Genomic DNA, 19,283 nt, shown 5'->3' with positions numbered 1-19,283 from the left:
ACTAGAATATTTGCATCATACAAAGATATTTGTAGCTTTAATTCAGATTAAAGAAACATAAATATGTGAAGTATACAGTAAGATTTTGTGCTACATGGTTTTATAATAGCACGAATCTCTTTATCTGGTTGTAACTTATCTTCAAATTCACTAGGAGCACTGGCAGAGCTCAAACAAAAAATTAAATGAGGCGCATCACAAATAAAACTTTTTAATAACATCACAAGGACACACATCAATAGCCAATTTATGACAAATTTAAACATGAATTGATGATGCTACCTCTTATTTGGAGATTACATTAATTCAACCAAAACCCGCTGGGCAAGAAAAGGTGTCCAAATTAAAGATCAAAATCTAACATTCCAAGAGCTAAGAAACCTGTAAATTTGAAGACCTTGGCCTCGGCTTGCTCCTCCCTCTCGCTCTCCTTCGGCTTCTCTCTGGCCACACCCACACCCATGCCCAGCGCCACCTCCCCATCAGAGATTCAGAGCAGCCTGCAGGCGCTGGAGCGTCAAGCGGGTGCCGCGGAGCTAGAAGCCAGTCGGCGGGAGCGGCTGCAGTGAGCGTTGCGATGTGGGCTTGGGGGCTGGGGCGCCGAGCGGAGCTCCGACCTCCGAATCCGAGTGCGCTGACATGTGGCGGACCACGGAGGCACCAAGTGCGGACGTGAATAGACTGCGAACGGGAGGAGTCGCGAGTAGGATTGGGGTTTAGAGCCACTTCCACTTGGGGTAGCTGGGTTTATTGGGCCTATTTTTTCTTTCCTACTCGATTTTCCTTGTGTTTGGCTGGCGCTCTCATCGACGCAGACGGCGAACGCCACCGCTCCATCACTGGTCACTTGGCTAGATGGGAGAGAGACAGAGGGGGGGTACTAATGGTGCTACTTCGCCGATAGGTAGGGCAGGTGCCCTATTGTGCCTAATGGGTAACTCTGCCTATGATTAAGAGTACCGATTTTTGCGGTGTTTATCTATGTTTGTTGGCCATCCTGCAGATGAAGCCGCCTCGGTGGATCTGGAGGATCCATTTTGTTATGTGTTTGTTTTGCGTGGTCCTTTTGGACCTGTAGGGTTGTATTTATATTTCCAATATCAATAAAGGCATCAAAAAAAAATCTAACAGTACCAAAAACTAACATCACATCTACATCCAATCATCCCATTGAGCCTAAACATATCCACAACAATCACAGGACAATGAATCAAAAACATCTTCATCCACAAAGATGATTTCCATTCCACTCATCTCATATCATATCTCCATACGATTTTCTGACATTTTTAACTCCTTTTAAAGAATAAACGACCATGATTCTCTAGCTTAATTACTGGTAGTACATGTATATTAGAGAGGCAAAGACAAAAATATGCACAATGAGCAGCAAATTGACGAGAACACAAAAAGGAGCTCATCGCTAATTGATTACTCATGCTTATTACTACTATATCGGATTTGGGCGCATACATGAATGATTATCATCAGTAATCAGTACTCATGAATCATTTTATGACATAGAATGCAAAATGAATCGTAAATGCTACAAACTACAATATTTCGACATCCGCTCAGGATCAAAGCAAATCACAGATTCAACATCGGGCATCCACAGAAAATTTGGAAGACACATATGACACACGCGCGTTGGATCAAAACCCTAGACACATCACAAAAAAGCTCGCATCTCGCAACATCTAAAAATATTTAGCGACAAAACCCAAATCAACCGGCATCATACCACATACAAATACAAAGATAAAAAAAGCAATAAATCCAAACAACAGAACCAACCTAAATACTCAACAAAGAAATTAAATCGCTAAGAGAACAAACACACTAAGACGAAATAAATTACAAACCACCGCACCAAACACAGTGACTAACACCAAAAGTAACTCTAGCAATCATGGAAACTATCGCGAGAAGGGAGCGGTGAGAACTTAATTAGCTCGACCAACCCTAGAAATCGCCGGTCACCCTTTATAAAAATGGGGAAAGGGGAAAACAGACGCATGTGGTGTGACGAGTGTGGAGTGTATAGGTTATGTGTGTCTAATTTATATATTGTTAAAAAAAAGTAAAGAACAAGCACGCACAAACCGAACGTCTCATTCGCGTATCACCACACAACCTGCTTACATACAGATTACAATATGAATAAGCATCCGCCTAGGAGTACATGTCAGTGTGTGTGCCTCGTTTTCTTTGGTTATACTGTAATAATGTCCACGAAAGCAAGCACGCATGCTGTCTTCACTTGTGATTGTTGGTGGCAGGTGCGGCGCCCCAGCCATCCTCGAGCGGCATGTCCGCCGGCATGACCTTCTTCCAGAACCAGTGCTTCCGCCAGAGCAGCACCATCTCCTCGATGGGCACGCCCTTGGTCTCCGGCAGGAAGACGCAGACGAAGACGGTCATGACGGTGATCCACCCGGCGAAGAAGAGGAAGATGCCGAACTTGAAGGCGCACAGCAGCGACAGGAACGCCTGCGCGATGGCGAAGGTGAAGAGCAGGTTCACGGCCACCGTGATGCTCTGCCCCGCCGACCGCGTCTCCAGCGGGAAGATCTCGCTCGGCACCGTCCACCCCAGCGGGCCCCACGACCACCCGAACGCCAGCACGAACAGGCAGATCACCACCACCACCGCGATCGAGTAGCTCCGCGACAGCTGCTTGTCCGCCCCGAACTTGGCGCCCAGGATCACCGCCACGATCACCTGCAATGCAAGTAGTGCGCGTTAGTCCCAAGAGTACGATCGGTCAGAACTCAGTCGAGCATTCAGTCGCCATCACCTGGCAGACGATCATCTGGATCCCGCCGCTGATGAGGAGCTTCCGGCGGCCGAGGCGGTCGACGGTGCCGATGGAGATGAGCGTCGAGGAGAAGAGCACGGCGCCGGTGAGCACGGAGGAGTAGAGGGACGCGTTGCTGCCGAAGCCCATGCTCTGGAACAGCACCGGCGCGTAGAAGAGGATGGAGTTGATCCCCGTCAGGATCTGGAACGCCGGCATGCACACGGCCATCACCAGCTGCGGCCGGTTGCGGGGCTCCAGGATGTTCCGGAACGGGTGCTCGATGGTGTTGGCCAGCTCGCTCGCCTCCACCATGTCCGTGAACTCGGCGTCCACGTCGGCGGTGCCCCGGATGCGCTCCAGCACGCGCCGGCCCTCCTCCACGCGCCCGCGCTCGATGAGGCTGTTGGGCGTCTCCGGGAGGAACAGCCCGGCCAGCGTCATCAGCAGCGCCGGCGCCGCCGCCAGGCCCAGCGACAGACGCCACCCCCACGGCTTGATGTTCTGCGTGCCGTAGTTGATCAGGTTCGCCGTGAAGATGCCCAGCGTCGTCGCGAGCTGGAACATCATGTTCAGCCCGCCGCGGAGGTGCGCCGGCGCCATCTCCGACAGGTACAGCGGCACGGCCTGGTTGCCGAAACCGATGCCGACGCCCAGCATGATGCGCCCGAGGATGAGCATGGCCAGGTTCACGGCGGCCACGTTGAGCGCCGCGCCGATCAGGAAGCTGACGCCGCCGCAGACGATGCTGGCTTTGCGGCCGTAGTTCCGAGTCACGGGGGACGCCACCAGGGAGGCCACGAGGCCGGCGAGGTAGAGCGAGGAGGTGAACGCCGCCAGCCCCTGGTTGTCGTACTTGCAGTAGTTGTTCTTCCCGCCGGAGTTCTTCCTGTGGAACACCACCGGGAAGAATTTCTCCAGAAATGGGTCCATGGATGTCACTCCTCCTGCAGCATTCGGTCAATCAGATCCGCAGAACATACCAGGAGATGGTAATCCATTGTGAAACATTGGCACTTCAGACACAGTTCACAGTACAATTTGTTGTGGTCATGGCCTCAACTCAACTAAAAGAGTGTTCACCCGATCAACTCAACTAGTGGCACAACGAGTCACTCTGGGCGTTCGGGTTACCCGATCCGATCGGGTCGGGTAATTCGGGTTTTGGAAAGTTCGGGTAATAGAAACTGGAACCCGAACTCAGTCCCAAAAACCCATTACCCGCAGCCGCGGGTACCCACAACTTCGGGTTCGGGTTCGGGTAATCCCATTCTACCCGAACTCTGTAGAATGTAAGCAACCCCTTAAACATCATATAATTTGGCATAGAATTATAAATACATAACTACATAGAATTATAAAATGGCCAAGTGCAAACGACACTTAATACATAACAGTATATGAGTATAACACTTGACACATTCACAAATAAAATTTAGTCTCACAGGCTCACAGCCACACAGAACACAGGTAAGACTTGAGTAACAGCTAACAAACAGTCATAGAAGTCCAAAGAAAACAAGATAAATAACAGCAGCGCTGCAGCAGCCAGCAGGCTAGCAGTTCAGTCCTTCCGGTCTCAAAACCAGAGTGAAACACATGTTCTGATGTTCATATGATATGCGGGTTCGGGTTTTCGGATACCGGAACCCTAAACCCGAATTACCCACAAAAATTGCGGGTTTTGAGATTCACTGCTCGAACTGGAATCGGGTATTGCGGGTTCGGGTTTTTCGGGTTCGGGTAATGAGTAGCGGGTTTTATGCCCAGAGTGAACAACGAGTGTGGAATTCTCCTGCAGCATCATGTTTGATGACATCATGTTCGCTTGAGCTATAGATGGTTATCGGGCCGTGCCGGCCCGACAGGGCTTCATGCCTCGACAGCCATTATGTCTGGCAGGCCGTGTCATCGTCGTGCCCATGCTGACATACGGCCCAAGGCACGGTCTGTGGGCCGGTTTGCCGTGCCGGGCCGCCGGTTGTTTCACACGGCCATGCCGGCCATGATCCGTTAGTCATAACACACTTCAATGGGGTTATTTCTGCCGTCACCGTCACTCATATCAATGTTGAACCTGCCTATGGCCTTGAGCTTATCTGCCGAATCTATCGGTCATTTAATAATATTTTTTTTCTTACAATAAATAAGCAAACACAATATTTTCAGTCATGCCTTTTCAGTTAAACGATAGTATGACATAGCCCTTTTCAACCAAACGATAGTATGGCATAGCCCCCTGGTATACTTGACAGTTCTCCAAAATCCAGTGAAATATTTAAAACTTTGATCGTTGATAATTTCTAAATGTTTAGTTTGGAAACACAAAAATCTATTGCATAGGTTTTGTTTGAAAACTAGTTTCACAATTCCATACTTGTTATATATTATAACTGTATTTTCAAAATAATAATATAATCAAGTTTAAAACTCGAAGATCGCATAACCAGATGGAAATTACCACTAGCAAGTAGCAAGTGCTAGCTTAAGAATTAACGGCACCAAATAGAACCTCTAGGCCATTGCTACAGCCTACATGTACCCCCACAACCATTTTGTGGCTTCTCCTCCAAAAAAGAAAAAACATTTTGTTGCCTCTCCATCGATAACTCTTGGGTTCCAATTGCAATCCTTCCAAAACTTCCACGGAACTGCAGTTAGAGGGTAGAGCGGACACGCTATGGAGCAAATGCGAGCATTTCAGTTACAGTTGACCATAGATCAACGCATTCACACTCTTTTTTTATAACGTATTCACACTTTTTAGCCATGAGACACAAGGAGAGATGGGATGTTCCTGTCCTCCGGACCTTTTTTTTTGAAAGACCAACAGTTAAAAGAGCGAACTAGTGGGTGAAGATGCTCTAAATAAATAATATCCAGTGTATAAAAGTAATTTTTTCAAGTGTTTTCAACACTGATGGTCTCTTCTAGTTGGAGATAAGATCCAGTGGTCATGTTGTCATTTGTTAAACAAAGCCAGCTTTAGGATAATGTAGTTGCGATGTTATATAGTAACAGTACTTATCACCGTGTCAACCGGGTCTTGCATGTGACTTTGGTTTGACTTGCGAATACAATATATATTCTTAAAAATAATACTCTCTTCATACTAAAAGAAAATTGTCATTATAAATAAGATTATTATAGGTTTTACTAAATTTGTCACGGAAACTATCGATATTTGTAATGGAAAATTATTAATAATTATTGATACTTTTATTATATAGACTTAATCAAACTGGATAGTTTGGCCTACTACAAAGCTATACAACCACTCAAATCACTAACATGACCACCTTCCAGAGCTAGTATAGGGTTTGAACCAGAATCACATATATAGACATATAGTAAATGCAGTTGTTGTCCGTTAACATCTTTTTAGGATGGAACCGATGAGGGAGTTACTTAGGGCACTCCCAATGGTACATTTATTGTAGTTTCTATGTGTATTAATTAGGCTATATCATAAATATTTTGCTGATGTGTTAAGAGATTAATTGAAGAGAGATAGTAAAAAAGAAAGAAACCGTTTCTTGAAGAAGAAACGAAGTCGACGCAAGGAACGAGGTGTAGGATTTCGTGAAAATCCCGTTGGAGAGACCCAAGTCGAGTCTTCCTCTATCTCCAGCATCGCGCCATGCGACTGGGCATTCCGCTCGCTCACGCCATGCAAGAAATCCCACGATGGAGCAGCCACGATCCCGCGTGGAGCAGCCATGCTCGCCCGTTCTCGCTGCCGCGCGCTTGTCTGCTCTGCAGCAGCGAGCTTTTCCATGGGCGCATTTGCTAGAGCCGCCATGCTCTTCCATGGGTGTTGCGTGCGTTCATCAGAGTTGTGCTCTCCCATCTGCGCAACCACACTCGCACGCCGACCGCCGTCCGTTATGCTGGTCCGCCAGCCACACGCCACATGCTTGCTCGCTTCCCCTACCCACCAGCATTGCAAGCTTCTGCATCTTGTGCGGTTGTGAGACTGCATGCTTGCTTGCTCTGCGTCTTGTGTGGTTGTGAGAGAACAAGAGGAGAGAGAGCACAGCAGAGATAAAAGGAGAGAGATTAAAAAAGTTTAATATTTATTGCACATAGACTTCTTCCATTGTGTAAGATGATTTCTATAGATGATTTTTTATTGAAATGGTTCTCTTGGAATCTGTACATAGTTTCATCCATTGGGACTGCCCTTAGGGCACTCTCAATGCAAGACTCTATCATAGAGTCCAAGACAATTAATTACATATTATTTATGGTATTTTACTGATGTGGCAGCATATTTATTGAAGAAAAAAGTAGAAAAAATAAGACTCCAAGTCTTATTTAGACTCCAAGTCTACATTGTTCGAGGTAATAAATAACTTTAGACTCCATGATAGAGTCTGCATTGTGAGTGCCCTTATACTTCCTAGAGCATCTCCACTTCACTTGTCTTCCAATAATTTATTTCCAAGGGTGTTTTAATAGTGTCACTTTAACTATCTTATTAAAATCCATATCAACATTTTGCTTACATGGAAGAGAACATTTTGCTTACGTGGAAGAGAAAAGATAGAAAAGAGAAAAATATGTCTCTTCTCTCCATACCTATCTCACTTAGAGTACCAGGTCGTTCCTAGCTCTTCTGCTCATAAAGGACGAGAGAGGGAAGGAAGATATATAAATAAAATATCACTTATACCTAAATAGCATGTAAGAACTAGTTGTTGCCTTATATTTTTAAAGATATCCTAATATATAAGTAGCAGGTAGATTAGTACTATTTTTATGAATATTGGTGTCGGGTACCATAAACCAGGGTACCCCAACCACTGAAACAAAAAAAAGCCAAAAGCTACTTCCTAAGGCCCAAGATGCCTTATGGGACATCCCCAGGATGGGTCGGGACAACTCCCTTTTGGCCCAATACATGACTAGTGAAACATAATCTCCCCCACGGCTCGCTCGAGCCCCCGCCACGGGCAAATTCTCTGACTCGCCCGAGCCCCGGCCTCGGGCGAATTCTCCGACTCGTCTAAGCCCTGGCCTCGGCTTGGACCTCTTGTTCCCCGGCTTCCTGCGCACGACACCCACACCACGGATGGGACGCGGGCATGCCTTCACCCATATCGCAACAGGGGATGGCGCCCACTGTGCTACCTACTCTATCTCTTGTTGCACCTAACCCCTGCTACTGTGCGTACGACCGGTCAGGAGGGATGGGAGATGTCAAATCTCAGGTATTGCCACCATAATGAGGCACCACTGTATCCTGACGCGGGTCAAGGGAAGAGGCCTCGAAAAAGATGGTCATACCTTCGAATAGGACTCAACAAGGAAAGAACAGGTCCAGACATCAAATCCACAACATCAGGGATGTCCCTGCGTCATCACCAGGGACAACCATGTCGCGATTACAACTCCAAGGATGGGACACCCTGCTGCTATAGCCCCGACGCCATCCCCCCTCTATATGCTAGAAATAGACAATAATGTAAACCCTGCCTCCCCTTGAGACTATAAAAGGGAAGGCAGAGCCCTGTCCAGAGACACGATTCAACAACCTAAGAACTCACACGAGCACTCAACCACCTCTCGAGCCGAGACCTAGGACACTCTCCCTCTCTCGCAGCTCGCTTGTAACCCCTACTACAAGTACCTCGGGTGCAGGATAATACAAGACTACACCCTAACACTGGACGTAGGGTGTCGTTTGTCTGAATCAGTATAAACCCTTATGTTCTTCTTGCATCATCATCTGGGTCCCAGCACACACAGAAACTAATCACTCGTTGGTGTCTGGGTCACGGGTCCAGACACCAACAATTGGGATAGTTACTACCCAATATATCTTTCTCAATACTCATATAAAAGATGGGCTCCATAGGTGTGTAGGAAAAAAGATGGTTCATGGAGATGTAATTTTCACTTCATTTGAGGAAAGATAGGAAAAATATTAGTGTTAAAAAAAGGTATTAAAGACTACTAGAGAAAGAAGAGATATATTAGTTTTACCACAATAGGGGGAGGTACTGAGAGACTGCTTGACCTCGACATGTTATAAATTTTGCATTTTTTTTTTGTCGTGACGGCATACCATAGGGCACGGTCAGTGGACTCAGCAACCACTGGTCCCACTCCCTCCCAAATATAAAAAAACTTTGACAAACCAAAGATTTGCTCGTCATATGTGGGTGTTTTTACTGCATCTTTTTCCTGGTCCCTGCCGTGCATTACCTGCACTGCTATGATTCCCAGGATTACCTACCTTCTCAGTAACAAATTCTGCAACTATACTGTCGCGGAAATCGCCTAGCGAGTAGTACTGGCAACTATACTGTCCGCTGAACTGATTTGTTGATGATCTCGACGTCCCGGTTCCGGTCACCGTTTCTGACGAGTGACGAGTTGTACTGAGGCTAATATCTGGCCCTGAAGCTATTCAGCGAGGATCGGTAGAGGCGTGGAGCCTTCAGTGAACACGAGCTCAAACCAATCGATCATCCAAGTCAGAATCGAGCGTGCAGGTACAGAGCGCGTGCTAGGACCAGCCTAGGCATAGCGACGCAATTATCAGGGACACGCTCTACCACTCAACTAATAGTCCGTCGCACGGGCCTCCTAAACAGAGGCCTACTACGCCAAAAACGAGAAAAACTCCATCCCGGAGAAGAGAGATGGAGCGGAACGGCAGCGACGACAGCGCGCGGAAGCGGACCACTCGGCGCCGCCAGCTCTGACTGCAAGCTTTGTGGCGTCCGCGTGCGTGTCGTGCCCGGAGCCGGAGCCCTTGAAATCACAGAAGGCTTCGTTGCTCGCTCGAACCCGACCAAAAAATTCTACTACCGCTGTGGAGACCACGAGACGCATGGTAGAGTATATGGATTCAGTTCAGCTCCACTATACCAACAACCTACCGAGACCCAATCACACGGCCTTGGCTTGGCGGGGGAAAAGCGCGTGTCGTCGAGAGATACCACGAAATCCACCTTTCCAAAAGGCCCGATTTCCATGTGTGCGTGATGTGTGCGCGTGTGGCGAAATGTTGCGGGAACGCGACGGACACCTCGATCGCTGCTGGCTTTGTTGTGGGCCTGCAGGGCGGCAAGACAGGACTAGTAGTCGTAGAGCGGCCAAATCCGAGCGGGGCCACGCCGGCCGGCGTCACGGCCTTGAAACCGAAACGGGCGGCTTGTTCGTTCATGGATGAGAATCAAGCGGACACGGCACCGGGGTGTGGACTATGGAAGCAGAGCTGAGCGCAGCGCGGACGCAAACGAGAGGAACAGGAGCGGGAGTGCACGGGAACGTACCGGAGATGCCGATGTCGTAGCCGAAGATGGCGCCCCCGACGGCGGCGACGAGGCAGGTCATGGCGACGGCCAGCGTCATGCGGCCCTTGTACTGCGCCGCGCGCTCCGTCTTCACGCCCAGCGCCGCCATCCCGCCGCCCGCCATCGCTGCTGCCGGGTGCTGCTGGCTCCCTCCCTTTCTCTCTCTGCTCTGCTCTGCTCAAAGACGAGCCGAGCTACCAGCCACACCACACCACACCACACGGAAGCAATGCTCTAACTGACGACCGCCCCTCCGCGCAGACCACAAGTATATGTAGAAACGGAGCCTGCCGTGCCGGTCTCGGCGTGATGCAGCGTTGTTGATCCTTCGGTTGGCTGGCTCTTCCGTCTTGCCTTCTTGACCTGCCACTCTCAACACTACTCCTGGGTCTTGGCGAAGGCGAGTGAAGGGAAGTGAATGGGGACAGCAGACAGACAGAGCCAGCAAGCTGAGGATGGGTCTGCGGTTGCCTACATAAGCCGCGAGCAAGCGGACAGGCGGACAGCTGACTCGTGCGTCGGCCGTCGAGGTACAGGTAGAGATATCTACCGAACTGTCCCAAGAGAATTGGACAGCGATTAGATGTTCTTTCAATACCTTAACTAACTTTTTTTCAGATATTAAATATATATAGTCTCAGATATATCTATAATATTGAATATCTGGGAGTACTACTGAGCAATTCCAACAGCTTTGCAAAATTTGTTTAGCAAATATTGTTATTTCCCAACTCTTAAAACGATATGAGGAAACAAAAAGGGCATCTCTAAGTGTTAGGCAATTTTGACTTGACAAAAAAAATGTGAGCCCACGCACTGGTCTACATCACGCGCGCGGCCTTCTCTTCGTGCAAGTTTCTTCGCACCGGCGTTTTGCGGTGAGTTCCGACTTGACTTCCCGATCAATTCTTAAAAATATGTACTGAACAAATTTCTTATAAGTGTACTTATCAGCATCTGCACGAAATCGCTTCTTCTCGCACATCAATTTTTGTCGGAGGGCCAGGCCACCAGCAGCATGAATTATTTTGTTTCTGATGCATCAAAAGTACAACTTTTGTTTTTGCTGGTTAGATCAATGAAGAAACATTAAGTTGTGAGCTTGTTATAAAAGCGCGTGCATGCACTATGCCAAGCCTATTCTAGGTGCGCATAAAATGCTAAGAAATAAGAAGAATTTGCCAACTTGCTATAAATGCCAAGTCCAATTGTCAAACTGTTAGATAGGAGATTTTGAAAGTTTTTAGTAAAAAATAAGACTAAGTTGCTCAATTCGGATATTACCAGGATATATCTAAAGAAATATCTGATAGTGTTTACATCTGTCTATGCATATATTTATTCGTATTCGTGTGGCTGGATCAATTCACATTCATGTCTTTATCCTACGATTATCCATGACCGATTAAAATCCATAGAAAAACAGCTGGGAGTCAGGCCAATGTGTTATGAGAGCTGCTAGCCCAAGAATACATCCCACTCTCCAAGGAAACATTAGGAAAAATATAAATGTATTACAACATGTACATGCTTTATCTTCGTCGGTGAAAACTCTGTTTAGGATTTGTGCTGCTCACTCTATTCAATGTTTTACACTATTATTTTGGATGACACATATCGGGATGTCAGATGTGATGTGGTGTTTGGATTGATGGAAAAAAATGCTTTGAAAATTTTCAGCTTCAACGCGACGCGAGGCCAGAAGCTCAGGACCATCCATACCGCTGCTGACGCATGCACATGGGGACTTCTCACTCCGAGTGCAAGTTAAGCACCACACTTAATTTCCTATCAGCAACTGCGGCTGTGCACAGCGTGTCATCTCCTTTGTGGCAAGAACAACCATGGGCATAAATTTAACATGGTCAAATGCAAGTGCAACTTGGTCTCCATGCATGCAGCCACCGATCTAGCTCCATTCCACTTGGCTCGTTGCAAATAATGATCTAGCTCAGCGCGAGTCAAACGAGCTGGAATTCCTACAAAATGCCCATCAAAATATAGCCCGCGCGACAGTCCAATAGCTGGCCTAATCTTCGCCGGGACACTTGTGCGAAAATACATTAATAAGAAAGCATTGTGCTGTTTAGAGAAAATGCATCAATAACCATCTTATAGGAAATACCGCAAAAAATAAACACTGGTTGTTGATGATGGTTTTGTATTTCTTTTCGGCAGAAAGAAATACTGCGTCACTAACCGAAAGAAGATCGACCACGGCTGTAAAGCATTGACTAATCGGGGATTTTCGGTGGTGTCTGTGGTGATAAACTGATAATAATCCAAGCGTGCAAGACACAGCTTTTAGACTGAATCTTCCGCTTTTCCCACCAGCTGATGGAATGCTAACAATCGCAAACGGCAAACCTGAACTGATCTGTTCCCCCCTGTTGCTTGGAGTGCTTTGGTCCTGGGGCGGCTGGCTGATTAGGAGTGAAAGTGCTCATGATGACTGGCATTCTTTTTTGACGAGCTACTGATGAAAATATCCCAGGATATCCCCAATGCATGATGCATCAGCATGCCAGCAGCATCTTTTTTTTTTCCCCTTCTTGGCACGTTCGTCCTAAAGCAATCCCTTTTCGCCATCCCAGTTCTTCGTAGAGACTAAAGAATTCTTGTTTCCGTCATGCATAAAGCAAGTGGTGGATCAACTAGTGCGCGTTTCATATACTGTACCACCCTTTGCTGAAATACTGAAAAGAAGAAAGAGAAGCTAGCACTGAAACGGAACAGAGCAAACCTTGTGCTCCAGAAACTTCGTGACAATTTTTTTAAGGCAAACTACGGAGGGAAAAGATTCCCCGCCTGAATAATAGTATTGATTTTTCATCAACAGCCTCGTTTTTAGGGAACGAGGCAAAAACTCTAAACTTTGTGACAAATGATAAGCTAATGAATGATGTAAATTTATACAGCATGCTTAGAGATATGTTTGCACGCAAATTTCTTTTCCCAGCTAGGTGAGGATCGACAGCAAAGACCGAGTTGCTTCTTTCTATATATGGCTACATAATGGGTAGCCAATCAACCGCTGTGTAGACTTTTTTTGCATTCAAGAGAGATATGGAAACGGAATTGCTCCAGCCTCCAGGCCGTGGTCAGTCCAGTGCTTGTGTTCACTCCGGTTGGCGTTGCGTGAGCTGCTGAAGGATCGATCGACAGCCAGAATAAACCCTGCTATTGACACTGGACACCGATGGATCGACACGCCACGCCCATCCGTGGCAAAATGGCAACCTTTCAAGTTTGGGTCCTCTTTTTTTGAAAGTGGCTAGGAGTAGTTGATTATAAGCCGCATACTGCTCACCATCTCAGCCTCTGATGGCGTCATCCTAATGTCATCTCTTATGCAGGGATAGATAACCCGCTCACACCCACAGAGTAATCTAGAAGCAACCAAGAGCAAAGCTAGCGGAGCACCGGTTATTAACGGCCGTTCAGTGGAGCAGCTAGCACTGCACTGGCCAGTCCAACCCAGTACTCAGCAGCGATTAATTCGATTGCAGCCTTTTCAGGGTCCTAATCATGCCATCAGTTAGCCAAAAATGTCGGCGATCAGCGGCGTCCGTCGTCCACCACTTGGTCTGGTTAATGCAAAGCCACATCGGTATCACCACCCGTCGCGATCACGTACTACAATTACGAATGCCTGCCAAGACCCGGCCGTCAAAGTCTCCTCTCCGGCCTCAGCCGCTGCTGTCTCGGCCTCGGCCGGAAAAAAATGGCCGGCCGGCCGTGGTCGGCTCGTCGCTGGCAACTCCCCGCGCCGTTCAGCGCCGTGTGGCGGGGAAGAGCGGACACATGCTGCCGCGTCAGAGGGGTTACGGCGGTTACGACTAGTTGCTGGCTGCTGGCTTGGGCGCTTGGCTGCCATTGCATCCGGGACGCCGGTGCGTTTGTAAACCAGAGATTTTGCACGCGTCGTCGCCCGTCTCACCTCTCACGGTGGACTTGGCTTTGGCTGATCTGAGACACCGATGGGAGGGAGACTGCGGGGTCAAGTGTGGAGCGGGAGGCAAGAGGGTGTCTCCGGCAAGCGAGCCGGGGCGCATGAGCTGTGATGAGATCAGGTAAGACCTTTGTTATTGATATTTTAAGTTGGGTGATCTCATCTTCTCAGATTCTTTCACGGAAGATCTATTCTAACAACTTGAGAATCGAGACTTCCCCAATGGCTCCGTAAGTGTCCGTGTCTCCGTAACTTCTCCCACGACTCATCATGGCTTCGAGATTACTTGGGGGAAGAGTTTCTCCTCCCCTCGACTTGTATAAATACCGATCAATGAATAAAGAACGACACCGAGTTCGATCACTTCATCTCTGTTCGCTCGTACTTTGCATTCCATTCGTAACAATCTTATTTAGTTGGTGATTTTTTTTAGTTTGGCTACATCTTTCATTTGTATTTGATAATCTCTACTATAATTCACCAAACAAAATTATGCTCGGTCCACCCAAAAGAATCACTCCCACTGAGGGCGTCAACCATTGTGTACCCAGGAAAACGCACACAAGATTTTATCTCCATTAAAATCAATGTCTCAAAATTAACCGGGACCAAATCCAACGGCTGTAGTCTTCCACGCTCCTTCCCCGTCACGCCGCCCCTGGCCATGGTTAGATCCCCGCGTCGTCTTCTTTTTTTGATCTATTCTTTGCTCGAGCGACCGCGGAAAGAAAGAAGACCATGCAAACTTCCGCCGCCGCCTCTTGGGTCCCGACGACGGCGAGCTTTTTGGCTTCAATGACCTCCTCCGGCTCGTCGACGATGGGCGGATCTGGTGGCCAGAGTCGCCGGGCGGCGCAAGACGCAAGGCCGCGCAGGCGGGCGTGAGGCCTCTCCCCACACGCGATCCTCTTTTCCCCTTGCGGCCACCACCATTCCCATGGTAATAGCCTTCTCCCGACGAATTGAATTCCTTGTTTGCTTCCTATGGACTGAGTCGGGTCCTGATGCGCTCTGTCTTGGGGCTAGGGATTGGGGGTACGTGAGATGGAGTCTAAGCGGAGGAAGCGCCTCCGGGAGGATGCTCGTATGTGGCCTCGACTCCGCGACAGTAGGTAGCGCAGCTCTCTGACACCCTCACCGCCGTGCAAAAGGTTTCGAGCCCACCACACCGGCTTTGATTTCATCGTGCTCTTCTCCATCGTGTTACAGAATCTATAATCTTGTTGTCCCTAGGAGTGAACCGGCTAGAAATGTTGGCTGCATACCAATTGTCCTGTGTCCTCTCCTTCTCATATCATTATTTTGTGCCTGAATGAATCTGCAGCTGGCAGTTTGAATGGCAAGCAAGACTTCTACACTTGCGTAGGAGCTCAAGAACATCAAGTCAGAACTGCACTTCATGCAGAGGACAAGCGCGGATTGCTAGAGGAGAACGAGAGATCAAATAGATGTGACGATGGAGTTGCCCCCTGAAGAAGATGGCTTGGTAGCAATGACGATTGCTTCTGCATTGGAGGACCAGATAAATTTGACACACTAATTGCTGCATTTCGTATAGTCTGGACTCTCTACCTCTGGATATGTGGTCTTTCACTCATTGTCTGCCTAAAGTCAAGTTTTTGGCAAGCTTCCAAAATTTGATCGGTGTGGTACAACCTTTTAATAATTTTATATCCACCTCAACTTATGTTTGTCATATGCACTGTTACGTGTTTCTGCATTCAAGCACTCCATTCTGCGATCCAATTGTTATGGTGCCTGACATTTTAGACAATCTTTTGGATTATTTCTTTGTGTTTGCAAAAAGATTATGGTTTGTGTAAAATGATTCGTTTCTGCTATGATCCTGGAGAGTATGACTGTAAGCCACAAGAGCTATTAGTACCCAGCCATGAAATAATATTTGGTTGTTTGATTTGTATGCCCTGATAGTATATTGCCCATGGAGTAGCCGGCTATCGAATAATCTTAGTTTGATTTGTATTACCTGATATCACTGTAGCATTAGCATAGGTAATATACTCTTTGGTTGTTTAATTTTTATTATCCAATGTCGTCGTAGTGTTAGCACGGACAATTTGTGTGAAATCCTGGCCACTAATTTGTGTGAGCTCGGCATGATTCGCCATTACCAGAGGGTTGCATGACCCCCAAGGTAACTAAGTTTTAGTGGTGGTGCTCGTGTCATATTAGTTGTGGGTTTAAGTTTGTCATCTTTGTGAAGACGAGTTGAGCGTCGTAGTGCTGTATGCTCTTTATTGCTTGTATATTATGTAAAGATTGAGTTTCCTTGTGTCTCACAAGGATAATTGTGTGCTCCAGCTGCACTCCTGTATTTGTGTGCAATCAACAACTTGTTTCTTAACCCTTTCGCTGCCCACTAAAATTTATCTGTTTCAGGCAAGAGATTCCTGCTGCCATGAGCTGAATGACTTCTGTCCCAATCTACCGAAATTCCTTTGCCTGCACTTTGGAACTCTCAAGTCCTACTTTGAAACAATACTAGAGCCCGAGCTCAAGGTATGTGTGAATGCTTTGTATCACCGAGCTTCGGTATGTTGTACATTGGTTTGGTGCAGTTTTGATGCTACCATCTTATTTTCTTGTAGAAGTACATGGCCGACATACTGTCAGTGCTAGCTTTGACAATGTCCACTGAAGGAGAAAGGGTATGTTCATGCCGCAATAGTTCTCTTCCTACTGTCCTTTTACGATAATTTTTGTTTGACAAAAAAACTTAAATCCTCAGCTGTTCACATGAATCTAGAACTGAGACATTGTTTCTGGAGAGCTTGAAATATTGTTTGTTAGGCTCTGAAGGTGATATTGGTTCATGGGAACATGAATGGTGAGGTATGACTAAACTGAAATGATATGTTTCCTACCTCCTTCAATCAGCAAAGTCTAAATTTTTCTAAGGAATTAAAATGCACTGGTAATATTCAAGTAGACTAGGAATACAATTTTTAGTATTTAAGTCTAAGGAATACAAATGCGCTGGTAATATTCAAGCAGACTATGAAGTAGGAACTGGCAGATTTTATGCCTATGTGAGTGCAAACATTGTGATATTCTAACTGAATTGCACAACCCACCATTTAAGTTGTCTATTGACTATTCATAGTCTGATGGAATTGAAGGTTGGTTATGACAACATTTGGTACACGAGGAGGGTAATGACAATCTATGCTGTCATGTCATAACTCAAACGTGATGGGAGAATTTTGTGTTTCATTTTATTTTTGAGAGGATAACTTCAACAAAATATGGCATGTAAAAATCAACCTGAGAAATTACACTTGAGTTGGAAAAAATAATTACTAGCAAATAATCATCATATCATGGATTAAACCAAAGACCACTTAATATGGACAATTATTTATGTAGGCATCTTGCCAAAGAGACTTTATTTTACATTGGACACAAAAAGGAATTACTTGGCACGGAGGCAGAGGCAGAGGTTGATGCTCAGATGGGTGGAAATCGCCTCAAGATTTTTAAGATATATTTTATCCTGTTCTTGATAATCTCGACTGTTCTTTGCTGATGGGTGGAAATCGGTTGATGACAACTTCTGATGGTGACTCCCAAGATAAACTCCAAGGCAGGAGCCACCAAAGCTCTGTATGTCTGACAAGTTTGGTTTAACGGTGAATAATATTATGAACAAAATAGCAATATTCTTAATATATATGTGCTTCAGATTTATTATTAAGATTCTCTCATTTACTATTTGGTTCAGGTGGTCACTCAGGTGTCGAGGTTGTCTGCAGTTTCAGTTAATACTGTCAAAATGGGTGTTGTGCTGCACTTTCAAATAAAGCCAAATTAGTGTTGAAATGGAAACTCCCTGCCATTTTCTTTCTCTTGTATATGTCATTTTATTCTTTACTATGGCATTATACTAGTTATTATCTAATTATAGACTAACTACGTTGAAAAGATTCATCTCGTAAATTACAGACAAACTGTATAATTAATTATTTTTATTTATATTTAATGTTTTACGGAAAATTTTAAAAAGTTTTATAAATTAAACAAGGCCTAACTGGATCGGGCGCGCGCGTGCATTCCTCCTCCGAGCCTAAACAGCACATATATTTCGATGGGCCACGCACAGAGCATAGCCGTTTCTGGGCCAATAACTGCTGATGTAGTGGACTCATGTCTGCACATGAAAAAGGGACGGGATAATTTCTTCTTTGTTCCATTCTTCATTTATTCCATCCAGTTCCAATTTTGTGAAAAAAAATTGTAGTAACGTTTGAACATCAGATCTTTTTCGGGAAAAAAAATATTTGTTCTCTTAGCTTAAGTTTCATGTTCTACTCCCTCCATTTCAAATTGTAAGTCATTTTAAGAATCTTGGAGAGTAAAAGCATTTTCACGTTTAACCAAAATTATAGAGAAAAATACTAAGATTTATAACGTAAAGTGAATATATTATGAAAATATAATTAAGAAAGAATCTAACGATACTTAGTTAGTACCATAATAATTATTATTTTATAATATAAATTTGGTCAAACTTAGAAAAATTTCTTTTTAAGATTTTTGGAATGACTTATAATTTGGAATGGAGAGAGTAGATCTCTACAGAAAAAACATGTTGGCTTGAATGTCATGTTTCCGTTCATGTTTGTTCGTTTCCGTATTCCTGCATATCCCTTTTCGCTCACGTCCTCGACTGTTAACATCCTGTTTTGTTTTCCAGTGCATTAATATTTAGGCCTTGTTTACTTCCACTCCAAAACAAAAAAATTTTTAAAGATTCTAAACATAGACGGAAATAAAAATAATTGCACAGTTTGATCGAAATTTACAAGACAAATGTTTTGAGCTTAATTAGCCCATAATTAGACAATAATTACCACAAACAAACAAAAATGCTACAATATCATAAAATTTTTTTTCTTCAGAAACTAAACACGGCCTTAGTACAAATCATTTGTGCTTATAATCTGTTGTGCAGAAAAATCCTACCACTTTATTTTACTGTTTGAAAATTGCTCTTTGCATAAAAAAAACTTCTTATGCAAATCAATTTCTAGTGTTAGACCTTTTCAAACATCAGATCTCATCGGGCTAGAAAAATGAATAGGTCAAATTTTTTTGTTCGAATATGATCCGACGCACTTGCAGGTTCAATTATTTTTGAATTTTCTATTTTAGTTTGAATTTTTTTCAGGCTGCCAGATCAGCATTTTATTTTTCTCAACGGTTC

The 19,283-nt window shown here is 45.5% G+C and overlaps 2 protein-coding genes and 1 pseudogene across 11 annotated transcripts; 1 reads left to right on the top strand and 2 right to left on the bottom strand.

Annotated features, from left to right (window-relative positions):
• LOC8060249 (sugar transport protein 7) lies at nucleotides 2,043-10,562 on the bottom strand. Its single transcript, XM_002460167.2, has 3 exons — nucleotides 10,087-10,562; nucleotides 2,801-3,747; nucleotides 2,043-2,724 (listed from the first exon to the last, which is right to left on the bottom strand). The coding sequence occupies exons 1-3, from the start codon at nucleotides 10,229-10,231 to the stop codon at nucleotides 2,260-2,262; spliced, it is 1,557 nt and encodes a 518-aa protein (XP_002460212.1). The 5' UTR covers nucleotides 10,232-10,562; the 3' UTR covers nucleotides 2,043-2,259.
• On the bottom strand, nucleotides 7,091-10,077 carry LOC110432883 (annotated as a pseudogene).
• Nucleotides 13,875-18,039, top strand: LOC8060248 (26S proteasome non-ATPase regulatory subunit 2 homolog B). Of its 10 annotated transcripts, none has more exons than XM_021452713.1 (7): nucleotides 14,536-14,999; nucleotides 15,086-15,171; nucleotides 15,384-15,708; nucleotides 16,460-16,579; nucleotides 16,669-16,728; nucleotides 16,871-16,912; nucleotides 17,447-17,770. In XM_021452713.1, exons 3-7 carry the CDS (start codon nucleotides 15,640-15,642, stop codon nucleotides 17,522-17,524), a joined length of 369 nt encoding a protein of 122 aa, XP_021308388.1. In that variant the 5' UTR covers nucleotides 14,536-14,999; nucleotides 15,086-15,171; nucleotides 15,384-15,639; the 3' UTR covers nucleotides 17,525-17,770. The 10 variants fall into 10 exon arrangements, 1 of the variants encoding a protein (XP_021308388.1); XR_002449834.1 differs by adding an exon at nucleotides 17,802-18,039 and having other exon boundaries at nucleotides 14,541-14,999; nucleotides 15,384-16,579; nucleotides 16,809-16,912; nucleotides 17,447-17,709; XR_002449839.1 differs by adding an exon at nucleotides 17,802-18,038 and having other exon boundaries at nucleotides 14,544-14,999; nucleotides 15,384-15,611; nucleotides 16,809-17,709.

Source organism: Sorghum bicolor, chromosome 2, assembly GCF_000003195.3.
Source record: "Sorghum bicolor cultivar BTx623 chromosome 2, Sorghum_bicolor_NCBIv3, whole genome shotgun sequence".
Classification (NCBI taxonomy): domain Eukaryota; kingdom Viridiplantae; phylum Streptophyta; class Magnoliopsida; order Poales; family Poaceae; genus Sorghum; species Sorghum bicolor.
This window is presented reverse-complemented; position numbering and strand designations above follow the sequence as displayed.

What these genes read in the sequence shown, in the direction of transcription:
- LOC8060249 (XM_002460167.2), bottom strand. Translation starts at nt 10,231, where the DNA reads ATGGCGGGCGGCGGGATGGCGGCGCTGGGCGTGAAGACGGAGCGCGCG. An exon ending in CTACGACATCGGCATCTCCG is followed by an intron (nt 3,748 to 10,086) that starts GTACGTTCCCGT and finishes CGAATGCTGCAG; the next exon opens with GAGGAGTGACATCCATGGAC. An exon ending in TCCAGATGATCGTCTGCCAG is followed by an intron (nt 2,725 to 2,800) that starts GTGATGGCGACT and finishes CTTGCATTGCAG; the next exon opens with GTGATCGTGGCGGTGATCCT.
- LOC8060248 (XM_021452713.1), top strand. Translation starts at nt 15,640, where the DNA reads ATGTGGTCTTTCACTCATTGTCTGCCTAAAGTCAAGTTTTTGGCAAGC. An exon ending in TGTCCACTGAAGGAGAAAGG is followed by an intron (nt 16,729 to 16,870) that starts GTATGTTCATGC and finishes ATTGTTTGTTAG; the next exon opens with GCTCTGAAGGTGATATTGGT. An exon ending in ATGGGAACATGAATGGTGAG is followed by an intron (nt 16,913 to 17,446) that starts GTATGACTAAAC and finishes TTATTTATGTAG; the next exon opens with GCATCTTGCCAAAGAGACTT.